This window comes from Bactrocera neohumeralis, chromosome 6 (genome assembly GCF_024586455.1).
Source record: "Bactrocera neohumeralis isolate Rockhampton chromosome 6, APGP_CSIRO_Bneo_wtdbg2-racon-allhic-juicebox.fasta_v2, whole genome shotgun sequence".
In the NCBI taxonomy this organism is placed as follows: domain Eukaryota; kingdom Metazoa; phylum Arthropoda; class Insecta; order Diptera; family Tephritidae; genus Bactrocera; species Bactrocera neohumeralis.
The window spans coordinates 12,478,556-12,500,895 of NC_065923.1; the positions used below are offsets into that span (position 1 = coordinate 12,478,556).

Here is a 22,340-nt window from a genome sequence, read left to right on the forward strand (position 1 = left end):
GAGGTGCTCACATCGACTCGGATCACTATCTTGTTGCAACCAAGATACACATATAAACAAACACAAGCAAGTTTCGAGGTCGAAAACTGCAATCACAACAGACAGCCGAACGATCTGACTCGATTTGCAGATAATAGAAGAGAATGGTCGAAATGTGTGAGTACGCAGAGCTTGACAAGCTGGCCGTCAGGGGTAATGCTCGAAAATTCTACAAAAAGATGCGGTGACCTAAGAGAAGGTTTCAAGATCGGAGCACACTCTTGTAGAACCCCAAAGGTGATCTAGTGAATGATAGCCAGAGCATACTAAAATTATGAAGGGAATATTTCTCCAGCCTGCTGAATGACAGTGAAAGCATTACACCTGGAGATGGCGAACCGATTCCCCAACCATGAAGAGTTCGAATAGCAATTACCCGTCTGAAGATCGCGCTTTTAATAGTTTTTGACATTACCCTTAAATGGGGAGTGAGCGGGAATATCATCCGATTGCAGTCATTTTCACGCTGTCAGTAGGAGTTCTTATAACATTTTCGTTGGGCGAATTTGGTTGTTGTAGCGTGGCAGTGGTACGATTACGCACATCTACGAGCTCTGCCTTACTGTTTTGTCAAGAAACCATTCATTCAGATATCTTTAATTTTACTCTACTTACAGCTTGCACGGACGGACGGATAGACAGTCACCCGCATTTCAACTTTTCTCGTCATCTATATCTATCTCGCTTAGTTTTATATGATACGTACAACCGTTATGTGAAGAACACTATTATACTCTGAAACAAGATGTTTCATATTCCATTTTTAACATTTTTTAACATTTCAGTAATAAATTCCAAGCCAAGTCTGATGTTACTCATACGCAGTGTCGATTATTCTTTAACTTTAACCAAACACCGCTTTGATATATTTTGAAGATTTTGTTCCACAAAAACTATTCCTGACATGTGAAAGGGCAAATGTGAAGGTAAATGGGTGAATAAGGACAGATTACTCATACGCACTGCTCAACTATTGCTCTATGTTAAGTAGACATTTGTTATGCAAAAATGTTGCTGTTTTACATATGCCATCATTTCAAATTTAAGCAGACATTTACAGTAAAATATTAATTGCGTATACAGATTTTTTCAAATTTTCAAAACTATCACATTTTTTCTGTCCGAAATTAACGCTCCCTCATTTATTACAAGTACATACTTTTAGTATAGTACTTCTTTAAGAAAACAATTTAAGTTTGTTATTTTAGTTGCCAGAGTACCAAATTCTCTAACTAAAAATAATAGGATCAAATTATATTTTCATCACAAAATTCGAAAAAAAATTAAATTTTATAAAATTTTTTTCAAATTTAAAACTTGGAATTAAAAAAAAGTCTGAAATGAAAATGTATAAAATGATGAAAAATTTACATATTTCTACAAGAAACACTATATTTAAAAGTAATTAGCTGTAAAAGGCTGTTTAAACAATTTGAATTTTATTAAAAATAAGAAATAATAGCCAAAATGTTGAAACAGGAAGTATGAAGCGCGAAATAATTTCTAACTCTAAAATGTGTTTAAGTGTTTAGGGTTAAATTTTTATTTTAAATTATTTAATTCGACTTTTAGAATTTAACACTTATTTTTAATTTTGTATCTCGATTCGTAAATGTATTCTATTCGAAATTCGGATCTACTTTATAATTATGCGAAAGTTGGACCACCCTGTGCCAGAATAAATACGTACAATTTTCGTTTTTGCTTTCTACAACTCAAAAGCTAACGAATATTTTATTCGAAAATTGGCTCGAAAATCCGAAAATCGAGTTACAGAATATAAAAAGTCCGAATTCGAGTAAACTTTTTTTCTAATCGAGTTACAGAATAGGCCCCCTGGCATTTGGGATTAAAGCTTTTGAAAACTATTTAACTCTTAAAAACATTTAAATTTTAAAATCAATTGGTCTTTCAACACATTAATTACAACCCCGTCTTTTGTTTTAAGGTTAGGCACTTTTGAAACGCTTAATTAATTTTAAAATTTTACAATTCCAATATCTGCTTTTGAAGTGCGAAAATTGTTCGAACATTTTTGCAGAAAATAGTTCGAACCACAAGCAATTAAGCATTTCAACTTGAGATATCCATACACCTCAGTCAGGATTACGTTTACTGTAATAAGCTTACTAAATTGCTCTATTTGAATACAATTCAACAATCCAATTAGAACAAAATGTGTTTACATTCCACAGCTACAACTAATATTGCATTACACATGCTATATATATATATAGTATGTATATGAACTTGCATAGAAAGCGTTTAGTCCATGTCGAGGATATCGACTCATTTGTCATTTATTTTCAATTCCACTAATCATTGCTCATTAAGGAGGTGCAGTGAATGGCAAATAAAGAAAGGAAGAAGGAAAGCGAGAACGGTGTGCACTATACGCTACCTGCTAGGACAACTGAGCAACATTATTGTGATAAGAAGTTACTAACTATTTATGGCTAATAGTAAATGAAGGTTAGCTTCTAACTAAGCAGCTCAATATAGCTCGTAAAAATATATGGAAGACACAAATAAGATCAGAACTGTTGTAATAAAAAATATTTATTAAAAATGAAACGTTGTCTACACTTAGGGTCTATGGTATGTATGAACAGCCAAGTCACATTAGAATTATTGGCAATTTTCATTAAAATGTACATCATTACATTTAAAAAATATTTCAAGATTTTCTTTAATTTTCGATAAATTTATTTTTAAGCCACTGGGTTCACTCTGATATAGATTCTGATATACATTCTAATATACATATGAATTCACATTCACATTTTATTATACCTGTATTTTCTTACAATAACTAAATATTCCGTAGCTGGGCTCTACTGACCTAAATGGCAATACATTTTCGGCCCCTTTGAAAATTGGCGTTGACACTTTGCACTTGTGTATTTACTCGTGCGCAAATAATGCTTGTCACATTTCCGTCGTGGCCATAGTCGCCACTTCTGTGACCATTGCTGTTATATTTGTTGATATATTTTCCATACTTATTGTTGGCCGCAATGTTAAGTGGTCTTACATTGCTTGCCCTTTGCGCAGGTGTGTGTGCATGTGGGCGCGTATTCATGTGTGTGTGTGTGTGCATATTAGTGTAATGAGCAGAGCAAATGACCAAGAAAAATTCCGCTCTTTGCTCGCCTTATAAATGAGATGCAATGAAAGATGGCCTTGGCTGGCATTCGAGTAGCAATTTTGCCAGTTGCAGTTACATGTGTATTGGTAGGTGCATGTGTTTAGCTTCGGTGTGTGTGTTAAGCTAGGATTTTCTTCAACCTGATCGATATTTAGAAGTTTTGAAAGTAAATCTTAGTTCAAAATGCCTGTTCAAAGTATGTATCATAGATTTATTGATTTAGTTGGGTTTAATTTTTTTTTCAGTTTAATTTGAGATTTTTTTCTTGAATTTTCTTTACATTGATATCATTAACCCATATTAGTCGTAGAAATTTCGCATTATTCGCCTAAATGTAGGCAAAGTTAATTATATATATACATATATATCGAGGTATAGAAAGAGGAGTAATATTTATTTCTACAGGCGCAAAATACTATAAGAAAAATAGTAAGAAATTTTAAATCAATAAAAATATAATAACTATATTTAGAAAAAATTGTTTTAACCGCCACTATAAATTCAATATGGCATAAATAATACAAATCAGAGAATGGAATCATGTGTAGAAGTTCACGCAAGTGAAAAAAGTTCTCTGATCGCCATTCACTTGGGAGTAGCCAGAAATGATTATTTTACATATGACTCAAGCAGCTCACGACTTCCAGTATTAGACCAAGTATCCTCTGGGTAGCTTAAGAACATCCGTTTGAAGGCAAGCCGAATTGAAAAGGCGAACCATCCCTACTAAGGGTTGTGCCTAGGGTTTAGGGGCCACCTCATAAAATTCGCCCCTAATGAAAACTAACCAACAGCCTCGGTTGAGATGAGGGGAGCCTTTTGAAGACGACCAGGACAAACGCCTTAAGGATTACGACTTGAGGGCATGTACCTGGAATGTCCGGTCCCTTAATTGGGAAGGTGTCGCTGAACAGCTGGTTGATGTTCTGATGGTTTTCTACTCGACTTGTGCTCCTGCTCTCTCAGAGCACTCATCAGCAACTCGGTATAAGGGAACTGTGGAACGGCATTTCAAGCTTCTTACGTACAGCTGCAAATGAAACCATCGGTTTTCGGAAAAGGCAAAAGAACGACACAATACGTGCGAGATGGGATAGATACCGAGAATTGAAGAGAAGGGAAGCGAGACGCAATAGCAGACAAAAAAAGAGAGAGACCGAAATGCGTGAGTACGAAGAGCTTGATAAGCTGGCCAACAGGGGTAATGTTCGAAAACTCTACAAAAAGATGCGGCGATTTACAGAAGGTTTTAAGACCGGAGCATACTCTTGTAAAAGCCCCAGATGTGATTTAATGATGCCCAGTCAACAAAAATGATGGAGGGAACACTTCTCCAGCCTGCTGAATGGCAGTGAAGGAACTGCCTTTATGCCGCGATGACTAAGTTTGGTATCCCCGCAAAACTAATACGGCTGTGTAAGTTGACGTTGAGGATCGTTAAGAACTTCTCCGAGCCTTTCGAAATTTTAGACAAAGCGACTCCCTGTCGTGCGATTTTTTCAATTTACTGTTGGAGAAAATTATTCGAGTTGCAGAGCTTAATCGAGCAGGTTCAATCTTCTATAAGAGGCAAGACGAAATATCTCCTGTCAACAAACAAACAGTTGTCGAACTTGCGACTTGGCTCTCACATCACTGTTGACAGTCATAACTTTGAAGTCGTAGATAACTTCGTCTATCTTGGAACCAGTATTAACACTAACATTACCGACATTACCAGATTTCGAGAGAAAAGTTCTGTGAAAGATGGACGAATGGACGATAACCTTCCAGCTCTGAAAGTATTCGACGCAGTACCCGCCGCGGAAAGCAGAGGAAGAGAAAGTCCTCCACCCCGTTGAGAAGACCAGTTGGAGAAGCATTTAGCTACACTTGGAATCTTCGATTGGCGGGCAGGCAGAAGAAGAAGAAGACTTCAATTTTTCCTAACAACTTCTACCATTCTCGGTAAATTGATTACGCTTACATAACCTTTAAAATAAAACACAATTGCGTTCTTTAAAATAAAAAATTGAGAAGAAAATATAAAATATTTTCATTCGTTCTTGTAATTTTTTTATCCTTTGTGATGTGCTTGTTTATAACGAGCGCCAGACAAACGAGGTCACGTCAACATATTGAAAAGATTTATCCGAACTGGCAACCAAAATAAATAATGAGTATGAATTTGATTTCCGGATTTGTTTACTCTCACTTTGTAACGGAAAACCTGCCATCACCCTTTTCCAAAGCAAATTCCAAAGCGACAAATATGCTGACGTCATCATGTATAAGTAAAAGCTGCCGGCAAAATGAGTGAATTTATAATATATAAACATTAAGATGTATGATATATGTTGTACATATATATATGTGTATATATGCATATATTTTTTAGTTATACAACTAAATATATTGAGACCATATTGATGTAAAGACAACTCAAGGCCACTTAGATCATGTATAATGGGCATGCACGGTGCTCTAGGAGTGCTCATTGCTGTTGTATCAAGATGAGCCATTTCCATGATAAAATCTGGATTGACTTCATAGACGACAAAGACAAATAAAACAAACAATGTTGGTAATGTGAGGAAAAATGGATAAAATAAATACTGTTAGGCATGATTAATTAACTTGTTATGAGTCATAAAAGTAATTTGAGTAATTTGTTAAATCGATGCAATAAACAACAAGTAAGGAAACCTAATAGACTTCATTGCTCGTTACACGCAAAATATGTCAGTCGCTGTATACTTTATACTTACCCCTGCACCGAGTTCGATGTTGATAGCACACCATTTTCCAATGAGTCGCGCGACATTTCGTCCGCCATTTGCACTTTAAGCTGATGACCGAACGAATTCATATCGGAATTGGGCGTCATTTGTGAACCGCCCGGCGATTGTGCCAAATATTGACCGGGCGTTGTGACCGAACCGCCCTGCGATATAGAGGTCGTCATGCCGGGACCACCATTCGGCAGTACCACATCCACGCAACTCTCACCCGTCGTCGAGTCCATATTGATGATCTGACTGCCGGCAGCATTGTTAGCCAACGCAGCGCCATCACTCTCGTCCACCTCACCCTCATCAATATCCATATCTTCGGCATTCTTATCGAGCGGCGCCGTTTCTTCATCCTCATTATAGATTTTGAAGTATGCATATGTCAGGTATATCACCGATATAATAAACGATGGTATTGGTATGGCCATCGAATAGATCAGATTCAATGTGTTCTGCCAATAATCCAAATCGCTTATCACCAAACTTGGATCGACTTTCGAATAATAGCACGGAAACTTAATACCAATCTTCGTATAGCGTTTCAGCCAAATTGTACAATTCAGCATAGGCGGATAACCACAACCCTTAACGTTGGGAAAGAGACGTGCGCCCACATAGAAATACATCGAATTATTACCCATCAGACCCTCATTCAATTCGGAGATCTCATCGAAGGGATGTCGTTCCTCATTGAAGAGTATACTACCGGGTGCACCGCTCATATCATCGTCTAGCGGCTCCTCATCGACGAGATAGCCACTCGTACCGTCACCAATGCCGGCACTCTCACCGCCGAAACTGATCGTATTCAGTCGTACTTGCTCGCTTGTCGTCGACGCCGATGCCGCCGCTGCAGCGGCCAGCGCCACTGCGGGGCTGGACATTAATGCCGCCGCCGCCGGTACATCCACCACTTGATTCGCCTTGGCGGCATCACTCGTGGCCGCATCATAATCATAATCGCGTATGGCGCGCTCATAGCGATCGGTACGCTTGACCGGCGGCAATTCACGTTCCGCCTCGGCCAAATTAATGTGATATTCGGTGAAATTGAATTCATCTGTGTAATTGTACAAATTCAGTCGATAATTGACGCGTATCTGCGTACAAGTGTAAATATCCTTTGTGCAGCCCTCGCGACATGACGCCCACGAGCAATTCTTGGCGCCGAAATATGTCTCCACATCGTAGGTTTCACACAAGGCGGGCACCTCTTCGAATTGCATGAAGATCGTCGTGAAGGCGGGCTCTATGACAAACGGCACGAGAAAGAGGAATGCAAACATACTGAATGTGCCGAGTAGTATGAAGAAGGCAGTGGTGTAGAAGAGCATCTTCTCCTTGAAGGTGCGTTCTTCTTGTTCGTCACCCATTTTTCGCGTATTCTGTTTGCCGCTGTTGTTGTGTTGGTGATATTAATTATTGTGGTTGTTGTTGTTGTTGTTGCTATTCGAGCGCTTGTTGTTTTTGTTGTCTGTTGCGTTTACATATGTTTATTGAGCAAGTGTATGAAGACACAGCACCACGAGTCGCTGTTGTTGTTGTAAACGTCGAATCAATAATCGTTGATAGCGCCGCGCTGAAGTGTTACGAAGTAATTGCGTGTGTTTTAAATATAGCTTTTAAAGATTTTGGGAAATTAAATGTTTTTTTTTTTTAATTTAGTTTTAGTTTTTAATTTTTAATTTTTTATTTCGCTATTTGCTTCTAGTTAGCGTCACAATTTCTAATTTTGCTTTAAGTTTCGCCGAAAATCATTAAAAATACTTTTTTTCTTTAAGTTTTTTTGTTTATTTTTCTAATTTGTTTGATTTTTATTTTTGTTATTATTTTAAATGTGATTTTTTTATTAAAAATTATTAATATTTTATTTATTGATTTATTAATTAATTAATTAATTTGTTTAATTATCTGCAATATTTTTGTTACGAGTTCTGTATTTTTTTTTAAATTTTATTGTAATTTATTTATTTATTTTAGTATATTTTTTTAAATTTTTTTATAATTTATTTTTATGTTTTTCATATATGCTTTCAATACTTTTTATATTCATGCGTTCTGCTAATCACATGCATTCGAGTGTCTGCGCTTGTTCGTATTTTAATTATTTTGCGTCTTATTTTTTGTAGCTTTTCGAGAAAATTTATTTACTTTAATACTAAATTTTTAATTCAAAATATTGTTTTTTTTTTCAAATTAATTTCTATTAATTTATTATTTTTTTAATAATTTACTTAATCAAGTTTTTTATTTTTTTAAATTTTTTTAATATAATTTTAATTTGTTTTTTTTTTCATTTATTTTTTTAATCAATATTAATTTAACTTTTTTAATTTATTCTATAATTTTTTTAATTTTTAATTTTCTTTTAATTTTTTTAATTGTTAATTATTATTTTTTTAATTATTAAAATTATTTAATTAGTTTTTTTTTTAATTTTAAATTAAGTTACAGTGCAATTTATATATATCACAGGGTAGTTGCATTCGCTCTTCCTTACTTCTATTCGCCGCTTGTCACGCCTAACTCGCTGCTTGTAAGTCTACGCGACTCGCTATATTTATATATTTCAATTTCTGTGCCGCTTGTGTGCTCTATATGCTCACACTTATCCTCCTTTCCTATTCCTCCTTTATGTGTGTGTGTCGGCTTGTTTTTGCTTCGGCGATTTTAAGTTGTTGTTGGTATTAGTGTCATATACACATGTATAGCTGCCAAATGACAAGCCACAATATTTGCTTTTGTGCCACTACTTTTTGCATTAGCTTTTATTTTATTTTTATTAATACTTGCTCTTGTTCTTTTTCGTTTATTTGCGGCTTGCTCCGCCTTTCGCAAGCGCTGAAATGAACGCTTTAGTAGACAAACTGTCAGTTGGACTACAACGATTTATGCGGCGCATTTGTATTTGTGTCCTCTATTTGGTTTGTTATAGCTGCAGTTATTTTGTTGTTGTTTTTGTAGTATTTAAAGCTGCTTCTTATCCGCTTTGCTGTTGTTGTTGTTGTGTGAAATCAACTGTCACTGTGTCGCCTAGCGTATTATTTTGATTGCCACTGCTGCTACGACTATGCTGTTGTTGTTGTTGCTATAATGCGCCTGTCTGTCTGTGGCTTGTTCGGCGCTGTGTCCTATTGTCGTGTCAAAGCGCTGTTTAACGCTGAAAGTTTCTTCGCTACGGATTCCGCTTTCATTTCATTTCAAGTGTTTACTGTTTTTTTCGCTTTCGTGTGCAGCACAATTCATTTGACTGCTCGTTTGGCGCGCAAGTGGCAAGAGATGAAATGAAGTGAAATGAAATATTCTTATGTCTGTGCGTTGAAAATATAGAAGTTTGACTTTTTCCGCTTTTTACTTCCAACTCGTGCTACTTATAACATTTTGTTGTTGTTGCTTTTCTTATATGTAATTCGTTGCTATGCTACCGCGCTTGTGTCTAGTAACTTCATTTGATTTGAATTGCAAAGTGCTTTTTTTGCTTTGCGCCAATTCTTCAATTTTGGAATTGTCTGTCTTTATTGGCTTCCGCAGTGCAGTTCCGCTGCAAAGTTTCACGTAAATTATTGAGCGCTTTCGTGAATTTGTTATTCGCCGGACTTATTTGTGACTTATTTTCGACTTTTTGGCTCTTTGCGGCGCTCACTGTTTCTGTTCAAGTTAAATTTTCGGCTTTCCAAAAACTGTTTGCGCTTATATAACTCCTGAGACTCAACTCCGCGCTACTCACTCGGTGCTTGGCACGTCTCACTGGCGCGTCTTTTTGTATTTTATTCAATTATTTTGCGCATTAGACGTTACAAACAGATTTATTCAGCTCGCTGCCTTTGCACCAATCACTCATATGCGCTTAATTAAGTTTTAAGCTTTTTGCTCGTTAAGCGCGCTCTTCAGTTTGGTAAACTTGAAGGCAGTTGCTTGCTCCAACGCCGACCACGCAACGAAAGATACAAAAAACCGCTACTCACAACCACCTTTTGCAGTTAGAGCCTTTATTCGCCGCGCGCGCTTTAAGTAACGCACACAGCCACAATCACTCACACACAGACACGAGCGTGAGCGTGCGTGTGCCTTTAAATCTTGCTGCTTAACACCTTTTTAATGTTTTACTGTTACTTGCTGGTGTTGTTATTTATGCGTGGTACTCACTGGCAACCAACAATTAATTACCTTTCTGCGGCGTTACTCATACGCAGTGGTGGCCCAAAGCCAACGCAATGTGCGCTCATATATTTATCTTCAAAGGCTGCTGCGCTTCTGTCTCTCCGCTCTTTACACACTTTATGTCAGTGTTTGAGTTATAACTGAACATTCAATTAGCATCCCACGCAACATATGCACACGCTGCAGCGTTTTGTGCGCGCTGGTGGGCGGCAATTAGTGTGTGGCGCAGTGGCGCAGTGTCGCATGTGTAGATGCGTAATTATTTTATAGCTTTGGGTATTTAAAAATTTTATACTTTAATTATTTTATGTGCACACAAATATGTCTATGTGTTTGTCGGGCAAACACGCACTACTACTGCGAGGATACCCTGCTCGCTCGCCTTGCCTTGAGGCGCTGTTTGCCTAAGTCGTCTGTGCCTCGCCGTTGTGCGTGTGCATCAAAAATTCATATGCTGATGACAAAGTTGACATTTGAGGCGTATGGAAAAGCACAAAAATAACAACAACAATTTCTACTGCTTAGTTGTTTTAGTATACAGTGTCAATTATTAGGCAAAAACTCGGAATGCGTGTGCTTCAAAGTGGTCGCCTGTGTATTGACTGAGTCAGCATATTCCACTTGGTGTTGCTGTTGCTGACTCTAGTTGTTGTTGGTTATTCAATAATGAAGCTATCTATAGCCGAGTCAATACGTCCACTGACCAACACACAATTATGTTTGTAAGTATTTGTGTATATAAATGTGTGTTTGGGTTGTTAGTAGTGCTTGGTCTCCGCTTCACACAAAGTTATTTAACCTTTTCCAAGCTGTTTATTATAAATTTATGCGCTTTATTTGTATGCACGTCATAAAAACTTATAGTTTACTAACTTAGTGAATTGTATTGCTATATTTAGTTGTAAAAACAAGACAAATGTTTGTATGTACTTGCGCTTTATTGCCGTGTCTAAGTTTAGAATTGAAGGCGTAGGAGCATTGCTTATATTTTATATCGAAATATTTATTTTTTTGTTTTTGTTTTGCTTTAGTTTTGGGTTTTTCTTTTTCACTTTTTCACAACGATTTTGGATATTATTCAATACATTTCTGTTGCATTTGACGTAATGTGGCAACAACAAAAATAAAAATAATTGGAAAAAAGCGAAAAAAATTATGTTTATATATCACTGGACGGACTTATTTGCGGCGTTGTTGTAGAGTAAGCGTTGGTTTTGTTGGTTTTATGGTGTATTATATTCTTTCTTCGTATACAGGCGTTATCTATTGTTGTTGTAGTTTTGTAACAAGCAATTTGTTTCACAACAATTCGAACTGATCTGATCTGACTGACTCTCAGCTCGCTGCTTGCCGCGCGCTGGCGCTCGGCGTAGCTCGATATTTGTGTGTTTTGCCAAAAGTTTCGCTGCGCTGGAGTTGTTGCTGAGGGGAGGCGGTGCTTTAGCTGCTCACTGGCTGTTTGTAAGAGTGCTGTACGTGGAAGTGTACTTAGTTGTTTTTATTGATTGTTGCAATAAATATTACGCTTATATTTATTGCAGCTCAATAATTTGTTGTCGTTTTGTTTTTGTGTTTGCATAGCGCCATCTTGTGGCTGTTGTTCTATATTTTTTTTATTCTAGAAATAAGTAGTCTTATTTATCGCCACAACAAAACTGCTTAAGCTGGCAGTTGCCAACTCAGGACCGCCTTCACAGCTGGCGTTGATATATGTGAGCGTTTCGCTTTGTTTTTACTGCGCAGCTAAATTTTATTATTAATGTTTGCTGTCACTTAACGAGTTTGCAAAAGTTCGTTGTGTTTAGTTGTGTTTTGTTTTGAGCTTCGCACTTTTAACACACTTCCTTGTCACGCTTTGCCTTGTTATTTAGTTTTTGCTTTGCGGTGGCATAGTTTTTCTCATAACTTAGTTTTGTAATGTTTTAAAAACACTTTGGAACTGTAAACAAAATTATATTCAATTTAATATAAGTCAATATTTTTTGTTTTTTTTTTTTTCCAGTCCGCTTTCCATATAACGTAATTTATTGGGTCCTTACTATATATTGTTAAACAGTTATGATCTGTAAGATATTACTACATATTTGAGAATCAGTCACTTTTAGCGTGCTAATATTTTTTAAACATAAAAATTATATTTTAATGCAATTTGTAGCCGATTCGAAAGGATCGAAATAAGTTTATGTCTTCAAACTTAATAAAACGCCAATAAAACGGGGCTAAAGAAGTAGTAAAGACTGTGTAAAATGTGAAATAGTTTACGAAAAAATATCGTTTAACAAGAAAAAATCTTAACTGCAGCTCTACCGAATCCAGAATACTGTTGCATTTCTATGAGCATGAAAACGTACAAAAGATTATAGTTATTTGACCTTATTTTGATCAGTAAGTTTGTATAGGAGCTATAAGGAGTGTTTCAAAGTAAACAAGACTTTTTGATTGTGCGCCTGCTGGTGGCGCCATCTATATGTCGACTGGTGCGTTAGAATCTGCTATCTTTATCGATTGTCCAGAATTTCATGACGTTTCATCGATTGGAAGTGAAGTTTTTGCGTTTTAAGTGTCAGTATGTTTGTGTTATCGGCGCGAAAATGAGCTTCGAACAAAGAGCCAACATTGAATTTTGTTTTAAAATTGGTAAAACTTTTACCGAAACATTTCAATTGATGAAACAAGTTTATGGCGAAGACTGCCCATCCCATAGCAGAGCGCACGAGTGGTTTCAACGTTTTCAAAGTAATCGTGAGGACATAAATGACGATCAACATGTGGGCCAATCAAAATCCGTGATCACCGGAAATTCTATCGAAACTGTGCGTGAATTCATCCAAAATCAGCCAAAATCATCATTGAAATCCATGGAAATAATTAAATATCTCCAAAACATTGACTTATCGCATTTTGACGGAACATTTGGGCTTACGAAATTGCTCAGAATCCAACATTCGAAGGACGATTATTTGACCAAAAATCACATTTTAACCATTAACACTCCGCGTATTCACCTGATATGGCACTCTGCGACTTCTTCCTTTTCGGAAAAATGCATTTGCCCATGAAAGGAGAGTGTTATGCAGACGTAGAGGCTTGCACCGGCATACTGGCGGCCATACGGGCCAACGAGCTAAAACACTCGTTCGACATGCTTTTGGACCGTGCACAAAGCTGTATTGAAGCAAAAGGAGACTATTTTGAATAAAATAAATTGATTTTGCCGCAAAAACCAATTGTTCTGTTTTCTTTTTTAAAATCCTGTTTACTTTGGAACGCACCTTCTATTGTACAGTTGTTCGGTATCAGCGGCTCGGACAAATGATAGATCGATATCTCAAAAACTAAAACTTTAAATGAAACTAAGCGTCTCCATATCTTTTATTCATATTATATAAAGTTCCAAGATCACCTCTTTCAAGTAGGTATATATAGTACTACTTATATGTATTTTAGAGATAAAAAAAGATATAAAAGGATTAAGCAAAATTTAAAAAAAAACATCCTATTACATACATATAATTTACTTCTGACATTTTTACTTTCGGATATATTTGATATGAGAAGGCAGAAATCATTATGTTCCATAAGTGGGAACGGAAAGAAAGTTCAAATTTTTTTTTTGGAACCCAATTATGTAAAAAAACAGTCTTGTGATTGCTTGACTCAGAATTATTTCAGTACGTATCAAAGATGAACACCACACTACTGTGTGCAAAAAATAATGGACTATTGTGCTCTCTAAGTCATGACGACTCACCTAACTCCAGCAAAATTATAAATTTCAAAAAAAAAATAAGACTTTCTAATTCAAAATTTGCGCGAAAACCGATTCGTCTTTCTGAAGTACATAAAGTGCTTTCGGCGATTTCTACAATGGCCGAAATTGTTCCACAAAGAAACTCCATTAAATTTTGTGTGCGAAATCAAATTTCTGGTGCCAAAACCTTCAGAATATTGGAAAAGACCTTCGGTGACAAGCGGACGCAGTTCGATTTATCATCAAAATCTTCGAGAAAAAATCATTTGTGGTGAAAAGAGTTTCTGAAACCACATAATTTTAGTTACAAATGTTCAAAATGCTTTTCCAATAGTTAGTTTTTATATAGATTGCAACTTTGGGCGGACTATTTTCTGTGTCTGAACATTTTGAAGTTCTAATGAGTGACGCATGAATTTGAATTATACAAACTAATTACGTAGCAGCCTACCTCTACTTTGCTACCGGTTTCTTTGCTACAAGAAATAGTAAGTTTCCTAATTTATTTTTTCTAGAAGTAGTAAACATCTTTTTATTAATTTTCTTTTCATTATAGTTGTGCGTTTCGCTTCGGTGAAACACTTAAAATTAATCATTTCGATATTTCCCATTGTTTTGTCACTGCTTTTCTCGCTGCTTTCAGTCACTTGAACACTCTCAATCGTCGCTTGCAATAAAAAATAATGCTGGTCCTTGTTGTTGGTGTTTGTATTTGTATTTTCATAAATCTCAACCCACTCGAAATTTGAATTGTGCAATTTAACCCACATTGTTTGTTGTTGTAGCGTCTATTGTAGTCGTCGCAGTGTAGTATTTTCAAGCATTTAGTTCTTGTTGTTGTTGCTGTAGTAATGCATTTGTTGCTCGACAGCACACACATACAGTCACATATATCAAGTAGTTGATATTTGATGCATTCTATTCATGACCTCTATTGTTTAATGGCATTTGTTATTGTTTTTGTTTCAGTGTATTTGCTATTGTTGGCATGCTTTAAGGAGTAAGGGTAAGAACCCTTTTATATTGCGAACATATTTATGAGTTATTTCGGTGCTTCACTGTTGTTGTAAGCGTAGTTGTAAGACATTGTTTATCTTAGTTTCCCCACAGATTTGCTCGTTTTTGTTGCTTTCGATTTTGTGCAATTATTTTGGTCGTTTCGGGTGGTTGCTCTCGCTTAACAATAAACTTAACCAATTAACCCAGTACTATAATTATACTTGTTTACCGCCTTTACGTGGACGAGAGAAGGACATATGAGTTGTGTTCTTTCGATTCAAGTAACTTTAAGGTGTGCTGTGGGCTTACCGAAGTACATTTATACATACGTAAAGCACCGATTTTATATGCTATTACCATTTATGTATATCACTATTTTTGCTGGTTCCTAGGCCTTAGGCAAGCCAAAGGTTTAGAATATGCCGCAGCTAACGTTTTCATGACAGATTTTATACCCTTAACAGAGTATATTAAGTTGCAAAGAAGCATTGTAACATCTTTAAGTTCGATACCCTACAAAATATACCACATAAATGATCAATGCGACGAGCTGAGTCAATTTATTCATATTTTTCAATATCTGTCTATATATACGTGAACTATTCTTCTAGCTTATAAGATATCGATCTGAAATTTCGCACACGGTGTTTTTTCCCAAGAAGCCGCTAATTTTTTGGCAACGCCAATATCGCTCTAGGATATGGCTGGCACACAAACTGACCTATTAAAATCGAGTACATGTGTGGACAATTTTTTGATTTGCCAAAATATTTTCATACAATTTTAAGATTATAGCTCGAAGGGCGTCGAGAATTTATAACATTAGCGCTTGGACCAAATTTGCAAAATCGTGGCTCAAGAGCTCTATAAAAGTATAGTAGTGATTGCGATTTATTTCTTGATATATAATTTAATGAAAGCAAGAAAAGTATCCAAGCGTGTTCTGAAATGTATGTATGTACTGGAAAATCACTTCATCGAAGAAACAGCTTGTGGCTAGAACTCCCAAATATGCTAGGTATGTATATTCATACCTACTTCAAAGGTTCCTTAATGCAAATTTAGCAGAAAGTTTTGCGAAGACTGTTAATATTCCTTTGAAGATTCGAATTTTCTGCGATAGAACTTTCACTTTCCAGGATTTGCGGCTCTTTCGGGTTATAACGCGTTCAAATTTACTGTCTCCTTTTTTGGACTCAGTAAAGGCATGAAGTAAGAACTACAATTTCTGTATTCGATGTCATATTTGATGTTGATTAGCAGAACACAAAAGTATTATTTCTTACTAGACTAACCACAAAGTCATTAAAAGGGCGAGATTTATGACATATTTTATATTTTATACCTATATGCAAAGTCATTAAAAGAAGCGAGATTTATGACTTATTTTGTATTTTATGAAAATATCTTAATAAATAAAAATGGCATTTCAATTGTTTGGTATTACTTCAGCAAACTTTACGGAAAATTGTCTTACTAAATAAATCATATATGAAGCTAAGTTAGGTTAAGTTAGAGCTCCTGTGTTCGAACTTATAAATTATCAAAAGGCTTAGTAGTCAAAACAAATTTACATAGGCGTTTAATTCCCACTCCCGCCAGTTCGGTGGGATGTCTGAAGGTATGCACTGCCAAGTCTTGACCACCCAAACGCGGGACAGTCAAGAAGGAAGTTTTGAGTTGTTTCCACCTCATCTTCTGCAGATGTCTTTTGATAAGATTTCCAAAATTACAGCATTGACACCAATGGGGCAATGGTCTGTTAAAAGGGTCACAACTAGGAAGAGGCTAGCCGTACTGAGGGCAAAAGGATCACTACATCTCTTCTGATCGATCTGGGGCCAAAAGGATTTTGCGACAACGTTTTTACCGATAGTAGCTCAGCGATGGCCTAGATCTGTGAAGCTCAGCTATCTAGTAGTAGAACACAAGAGGATACGAGGGCACCGACTCGCTTCCATTATACAGATAGTGTAGGATGCTTTTCCATGCTAGCTCATCAGCCTTGCAATTCTTATCACAAAGGCACTCGATGCTATTGATAGCGAGGTTAGGCCCTTCTCGACCAACCCTGAATGCACTGTAAATGATTTCAAGGCTATTAATGCCGCTCTGCTATCTGAGTGAATGACCACTTCTCTGAAGGAAGCAGAACTACTGCTACTTTTATCTTTTATATAATTTATATCATGGGTAGATATGATTGTACTATATGTTATTTTTAACTCAGAAACGATCTAAGCAAAATTTTATATTATATTATGCATTGCGCCTTAAATGAACACACCACATATAAGCCATACTTTAATATGTAAGTCTGAACTTTGAACATAACTTTATAATATTCTGTTGATTATTTACTTAGTGATCAAATGAAATTTCTTATAGCTTTACTCCGATTTGTAGGAACTTCACGTTGACTTTGATAAAGTTAAATCTATGTTTTCACTATATTATACTATATAAGATATATCAATATTCACAATACGATTATTTTTAATTAAAACTTTATCTGCTTCATGCTTGGTGTTCTGAAGTTATTCCTTAGTTTTTTTATGATTGTGACTAAATAGTTAATGTTAAGAATTGACCTAACATATGAATGAGAAATAAACGAAAATATTCTGCAAAAATCATAATTTATTTTCCATTAAATTAATTAATAAAACATTTTTGTAGTGAGTCAGTCCACGGCATACACTCATTTCGATCCTTTTATTTATTTATTTTTTTGGGAGCTGAAAATGAATCTGCTACTTTTCATAAGAATATGATTATTCATGCGCGCTCACTTGACTGCATTAACAATTGATTTTTTCAGGCTTTCGAAAATCATTTAAAAAATAATGATGCAAAAGGGAAATGTTTGCTTGACACGGAAATATCAATGGAGGGGAGAACTACATTTTTTCTTGATTTGTAATTTATTTATTTTTCACACCACTACTACTTTCAAGAACGACGCCACCCTTTCGCGTTTTTGTGCACATATGTATGTACATGTGTACATTTTAGTATATAAGCAATAAATGTAGCAATAAATTCAGCATTTTGCCACATGCTCGTATGATTTACAATTTCCTTGGCTCTCATGACACACGCCACATGCACTACCTCAACAAATATGTCGGCATGTGTGTAGCAATACCTTTCCACACCTTTTCACACGCACACATACGCACACAAAATACATTGCTTATATACTTTTGCACATTTTTTCCAACACTGTTATGTATACGCTCTGCCGCAGCCAATTGCCCTTTCGCTGCAGCGTTCGCTGTGTTTGTGCCTGGCTTGCCGCTGCAACTCCGCAAGAATGAGTTTTGTGCCAAGCATGAATCGGCACAGGACAATTTTTATTAAATATATATTACACTTTTTATATATATTATGCTTGTCGTTGACGTTGTTGTTGGTTTTTGTTTTTCTGCACTTTGCTTTTGTTGTTGTGTTTGTTTTGGCTTTTTTTGTACACATGCACTTTGTGCCAACATTCATCAGTCGATATATGGTAGGCGTTCCGGGTCATACATGCGTTCACATTTTTTTGTTTTTGTATGCTTTTGGCGTGGCACACACACACACAAATATTCACAAATGTATTGACTTTTGTTGAAATTGAAATTTACAATTGATTCGCTGCAACTTTGTGTTTTTATTGCACTTTTTTGCTCCACTACTCGCAAGCGATGTTATTGAATATTATACCGTTATTTATTGTTAGCGAAATTCGCTTCGTTTTGCGACTCAACTCGATTTATGCTTTATTTGTGCGCTGACATTTTCGCCTTTTATGTAATCCACTCATTCACTTGGTCCTCCATTGACGTTCGTTCGCACACTGACGACTCGCTGACTCACTGACTCACCGCTTGCCAAATATGGCACACCACTGACGTTTTATACGCGTACTCCGTTCGCCTGGCACCGTCGTCACTATTTCTCACCGCTTGTTTGTTTTTATTATTTTTACATGTATATATTTTGCCTCTTTAATTCAGCTGTTTACAAATGTCACTTTTTCATGCGGCGCACAAATGGCTGCACATAAACAACGGACTCGCATTGGCGTAATAAATACAGCTACTCAACGCGTATGTTTGTCTGTGTGTGTACATGTAAAGCGCAATCGAATTAAATCGAATTGTATGCGGCACTGTGAGTGCGACCGCCTTTACGACCACTGTCGCTACTGACTGTTAGTGTCGCTGAGTGTTACGAAACGGAAACCACAAGCGCCGATTCGTTTCAGCGATTTCACTCGGCGCCAGCATCGTTTGGTGGCTCGACACGCGCACGCCGCGACGTTGACTGGATTTAGCTTGGCTCGGCTTGGCCTGGTGTGACGCTTAGGCAGCTGCGACAGCAGCGGCGGCCACAAATATCAGCAGCACCACAAAGAGTAAGGCAGGTGTGAGCAGTGGCTCAGAATCCAACTGCAAGAGTGGGCATTGACTGCTGCCGTCGTCCGACATGATTTCGCGTGTGATTTAATTTTATGTCGTGCTTTATTGTTTGTTTTGAGGTTGCTTGTGTATTTGTAGTCCCTGCGCTACACGCTTGTTTGCGTTTTTTCCCAACTGTTTCTCCTTTTAATTATCCTGTTTTCAATATATTTATGTGTTTTCGTATATTTGTTGTTGTCATTGGGCACTCAGTTCAATGTTAACGTCATACAAATTACCAATTGTTGTTGCTAGTAATTGTGTGAACTTAAATGTTTGCGTGTATGGAAGTGCACCTCCTGAATGTGAGGTTATGACGACACCCAGCGAGAAATTTTTTTACAACTGCGGGGCAAAATCACTGTGAAACCGGCTTCGAGCTAATTGGAAAGTGGAGCAGATTTTGATAAGCTAGGCGGATTTTAGGTGTGCGCAGTGTTGTATTTTTAGTAATTTTGTCCATATATTGGAAAAAATTTATCAAAAGATTTTTAAATATTTTCTTTAATGAAATTAAATGATTATTGGAAAAAATTTATCAAAAATTTTTTAGATATTTTCTTTAATGAAATTAAATGATTAATGGTCAAAATTTAACAAAACAAAGTGAAATTTTTTCTTGCTCGAATTATCGGAGTGAGTTTAAGTGAGAATGGCTTTGTACAGTGAAAGTTGGGATTAACCAACCCATATAAGGCTAAGTATGAAAGCAATCTCTTTTAAGCAATAATCTATGCTAAATTTCATGAAGATGTTTTGTCAAGTCAAAGAACTTTCTAAACAAGAACTTAATTTTGATTTGTCAGCTTGTATGACAGCTGTATGATATAGTGATTTGAGCTATACCGTTCAGGGATTAAAATTGTTAATAAGACAATGTGACTCATTGCTGAGTTCACCAGCACTACTCAGATGATGGTAAGCCCAACGAATTCAGCTTGAGCCACGTTGATATTAGTAGCATATAACCAGCTAGTTTTTCTCGCAGGGTCGTTACACACCTGCACACATAGGTACGGGAGCGTACAAAACTACATATTGACCGGGCAATTATTTCTGTTATTGTTGCGAGCACATACATACACGCATGCACACACATCGAGTTGTGTTCATTAAAAATAAATTGTAAAAATATTTTCTATATTTTTTCGTTTTCAATTTCATATTTCACACGATACTCCATTACACACGTTCGCTGTGCGGCATACAATACGTGTACCATGGCGTATACGCAACATTCATGACATTCATATTCATATGGAATTTTTGAGCACTCATACGCCCTGTATTACATGCAAGCTTTTACGAAGGTAAGCCACAGCTATTACTTCACATGTATGTATGTATGTGTATGAGTGCTCATTTGATTAATAATTTGCGTACACAAGTGGAGCTGAGCTCTTCGTTCTTTTATGACGAAAAGCAATTTTACGTGCTCGAATTTTACACTTTCCTTTCGCGTTTTCAACAGTTAACGATTTTCACGTATATTCTATTAACCTTAGTGGCCTTCTGCGTCACTGCACTCCTGTCAAAGTTACACTTGGCAAGCTTACATGTATTTTCATATCATTTTTATGTTTTTCAAGCCGAAAAGTTTGTTGTGTGGTTCACATGTGTTCCGCGCTGGTTTTATCTTTAGCTTGATTGCACACTTTTAATACTTCCTCTACACGTCTTTTTTGCATTACATTTGATTCCCCTCAATGTCAGTTTTATTTGCACATTTTTATTGCTTTGACTTTGTAAATATTTTATATACTAGCGCTATGCTGCAAATTGCTGCGTGTGTGCTTAAAGACACATGCTTACGCCTCTATATATTCATATACACATATGTATACTATATATTATATCGCGCTGCTATATATAGCGTGACATGTGCAAGCAATATAATAACACATAAGCCTGAGTATGTACTCCATGCATGCACATAGACATGCACGCTCAGTTAGGCATACGTAAGTATGCTCAGATATGTGTCTATTTGTATGTGCGTTCTTTAGTCCTTCAAATAATAATACAACTCTTTCGCTTCCTACACTCTTTGCAGATATTATCGTCACACTGTTCGATGTTCGAGCAACGCAAAAATAATTCAGCCAACGCCAGGCAACACTGCTTTCACCACTTTATTACTAAATATAATCTATAGAGCCATGCTACTTCGTTGTCTTCCTGCTCACAACTGATTCCTCAATATATATTCTACAATATATATGATATATACATATATCGAATATTCAATTAGTTAGCTGCCTTTACTTTGCTTTACTGAATTACATTTTATTTTGATTATTTATTTTTTACATTTCCATTTGCTTTTATACTTCTTTTTCCCCGTTTAATACAATTTAATTTGTTCCATTTTTGCCAATTCCCTCGTTGCGACCTGATTATACTATACGCGTACAGTGTACAATGTCTTCAGGTCGTGGTAGCGCTTAAGTGCAAAACCTTTTGCCACACACACTGCGACGGTCGGTGGCCATTTCAACGGACCACCACTCACAATACAATCACGGACGCACGAAAAAAACCGGAATTTTCAAATGGCTGGCTTATGTGAGACTCTTCACAGTAAGGACTAACGCGCGACTAGAACGAGGCACCAACGAAACACTGCGTAATCGCCGTTGCACTAGCCCAGGCTGAGGTATTTGAAGAGAGTGGCGTTAACGTTTGCGAGGCTTGTGGCTGGTGGAGCACAACTGAGCAAGTGAGTAGAGCTTTGATTGAGCGAGTGAGCGTCGGCGTAAACTGCAAGTGAGTTCAATTAATTTAACGACAATTGGGGAGTAAGTGCTGAGAGCTGTAAATAAATGCTCCCCTGTGCAAGTTATCTGCTTTTGAGAGAGCTACTGTCACCAACTGCCAAATTATCATTTTGAGCGGTTCATATACTTTCATTCACTCTAAACAAATGTCAAAGTGACAGCGGCTTCTGGCTCTCTAAACGAATGTCAAAGTGACATTATAAATAAAAATCTTTTAAATAAAAAGTTAGTCCTAAAATATATTGTCTG

The 22,340-nt window shown here is 36.5% G+C and overlaps 1 protein-coding gene across 1 annotated transcript in view; it reads right to left on the reverse strand.

Moving 5' to 3' along the window:
* The window catches only part of LOC126761535 (protein tipE), a 28,573-nt gene extending 6,588 nt beyond the window's left edge, over positions 1–21,985 (reverse strand). The window contains exons 1-2 of the mRNA XM_050477830.1: positions 21,666–21,985; positions 5,935–12,058 (exon numbers count right to left, since the gene is read on the reverse strand). Coding sequence (XP_050333787.1) covers positions 5,935–7,331 — 1,397 coding nt within the window. The 5' untranslated portion in view covers positions 7,332–12,058; positions 21,666–21,985. The remainder of the gene's footprint in view (positions 1–5,934; positions 12,059–21,665) is intronic.
* Positions 21,986–22,340: the final 355 nt, after the last annotated feature.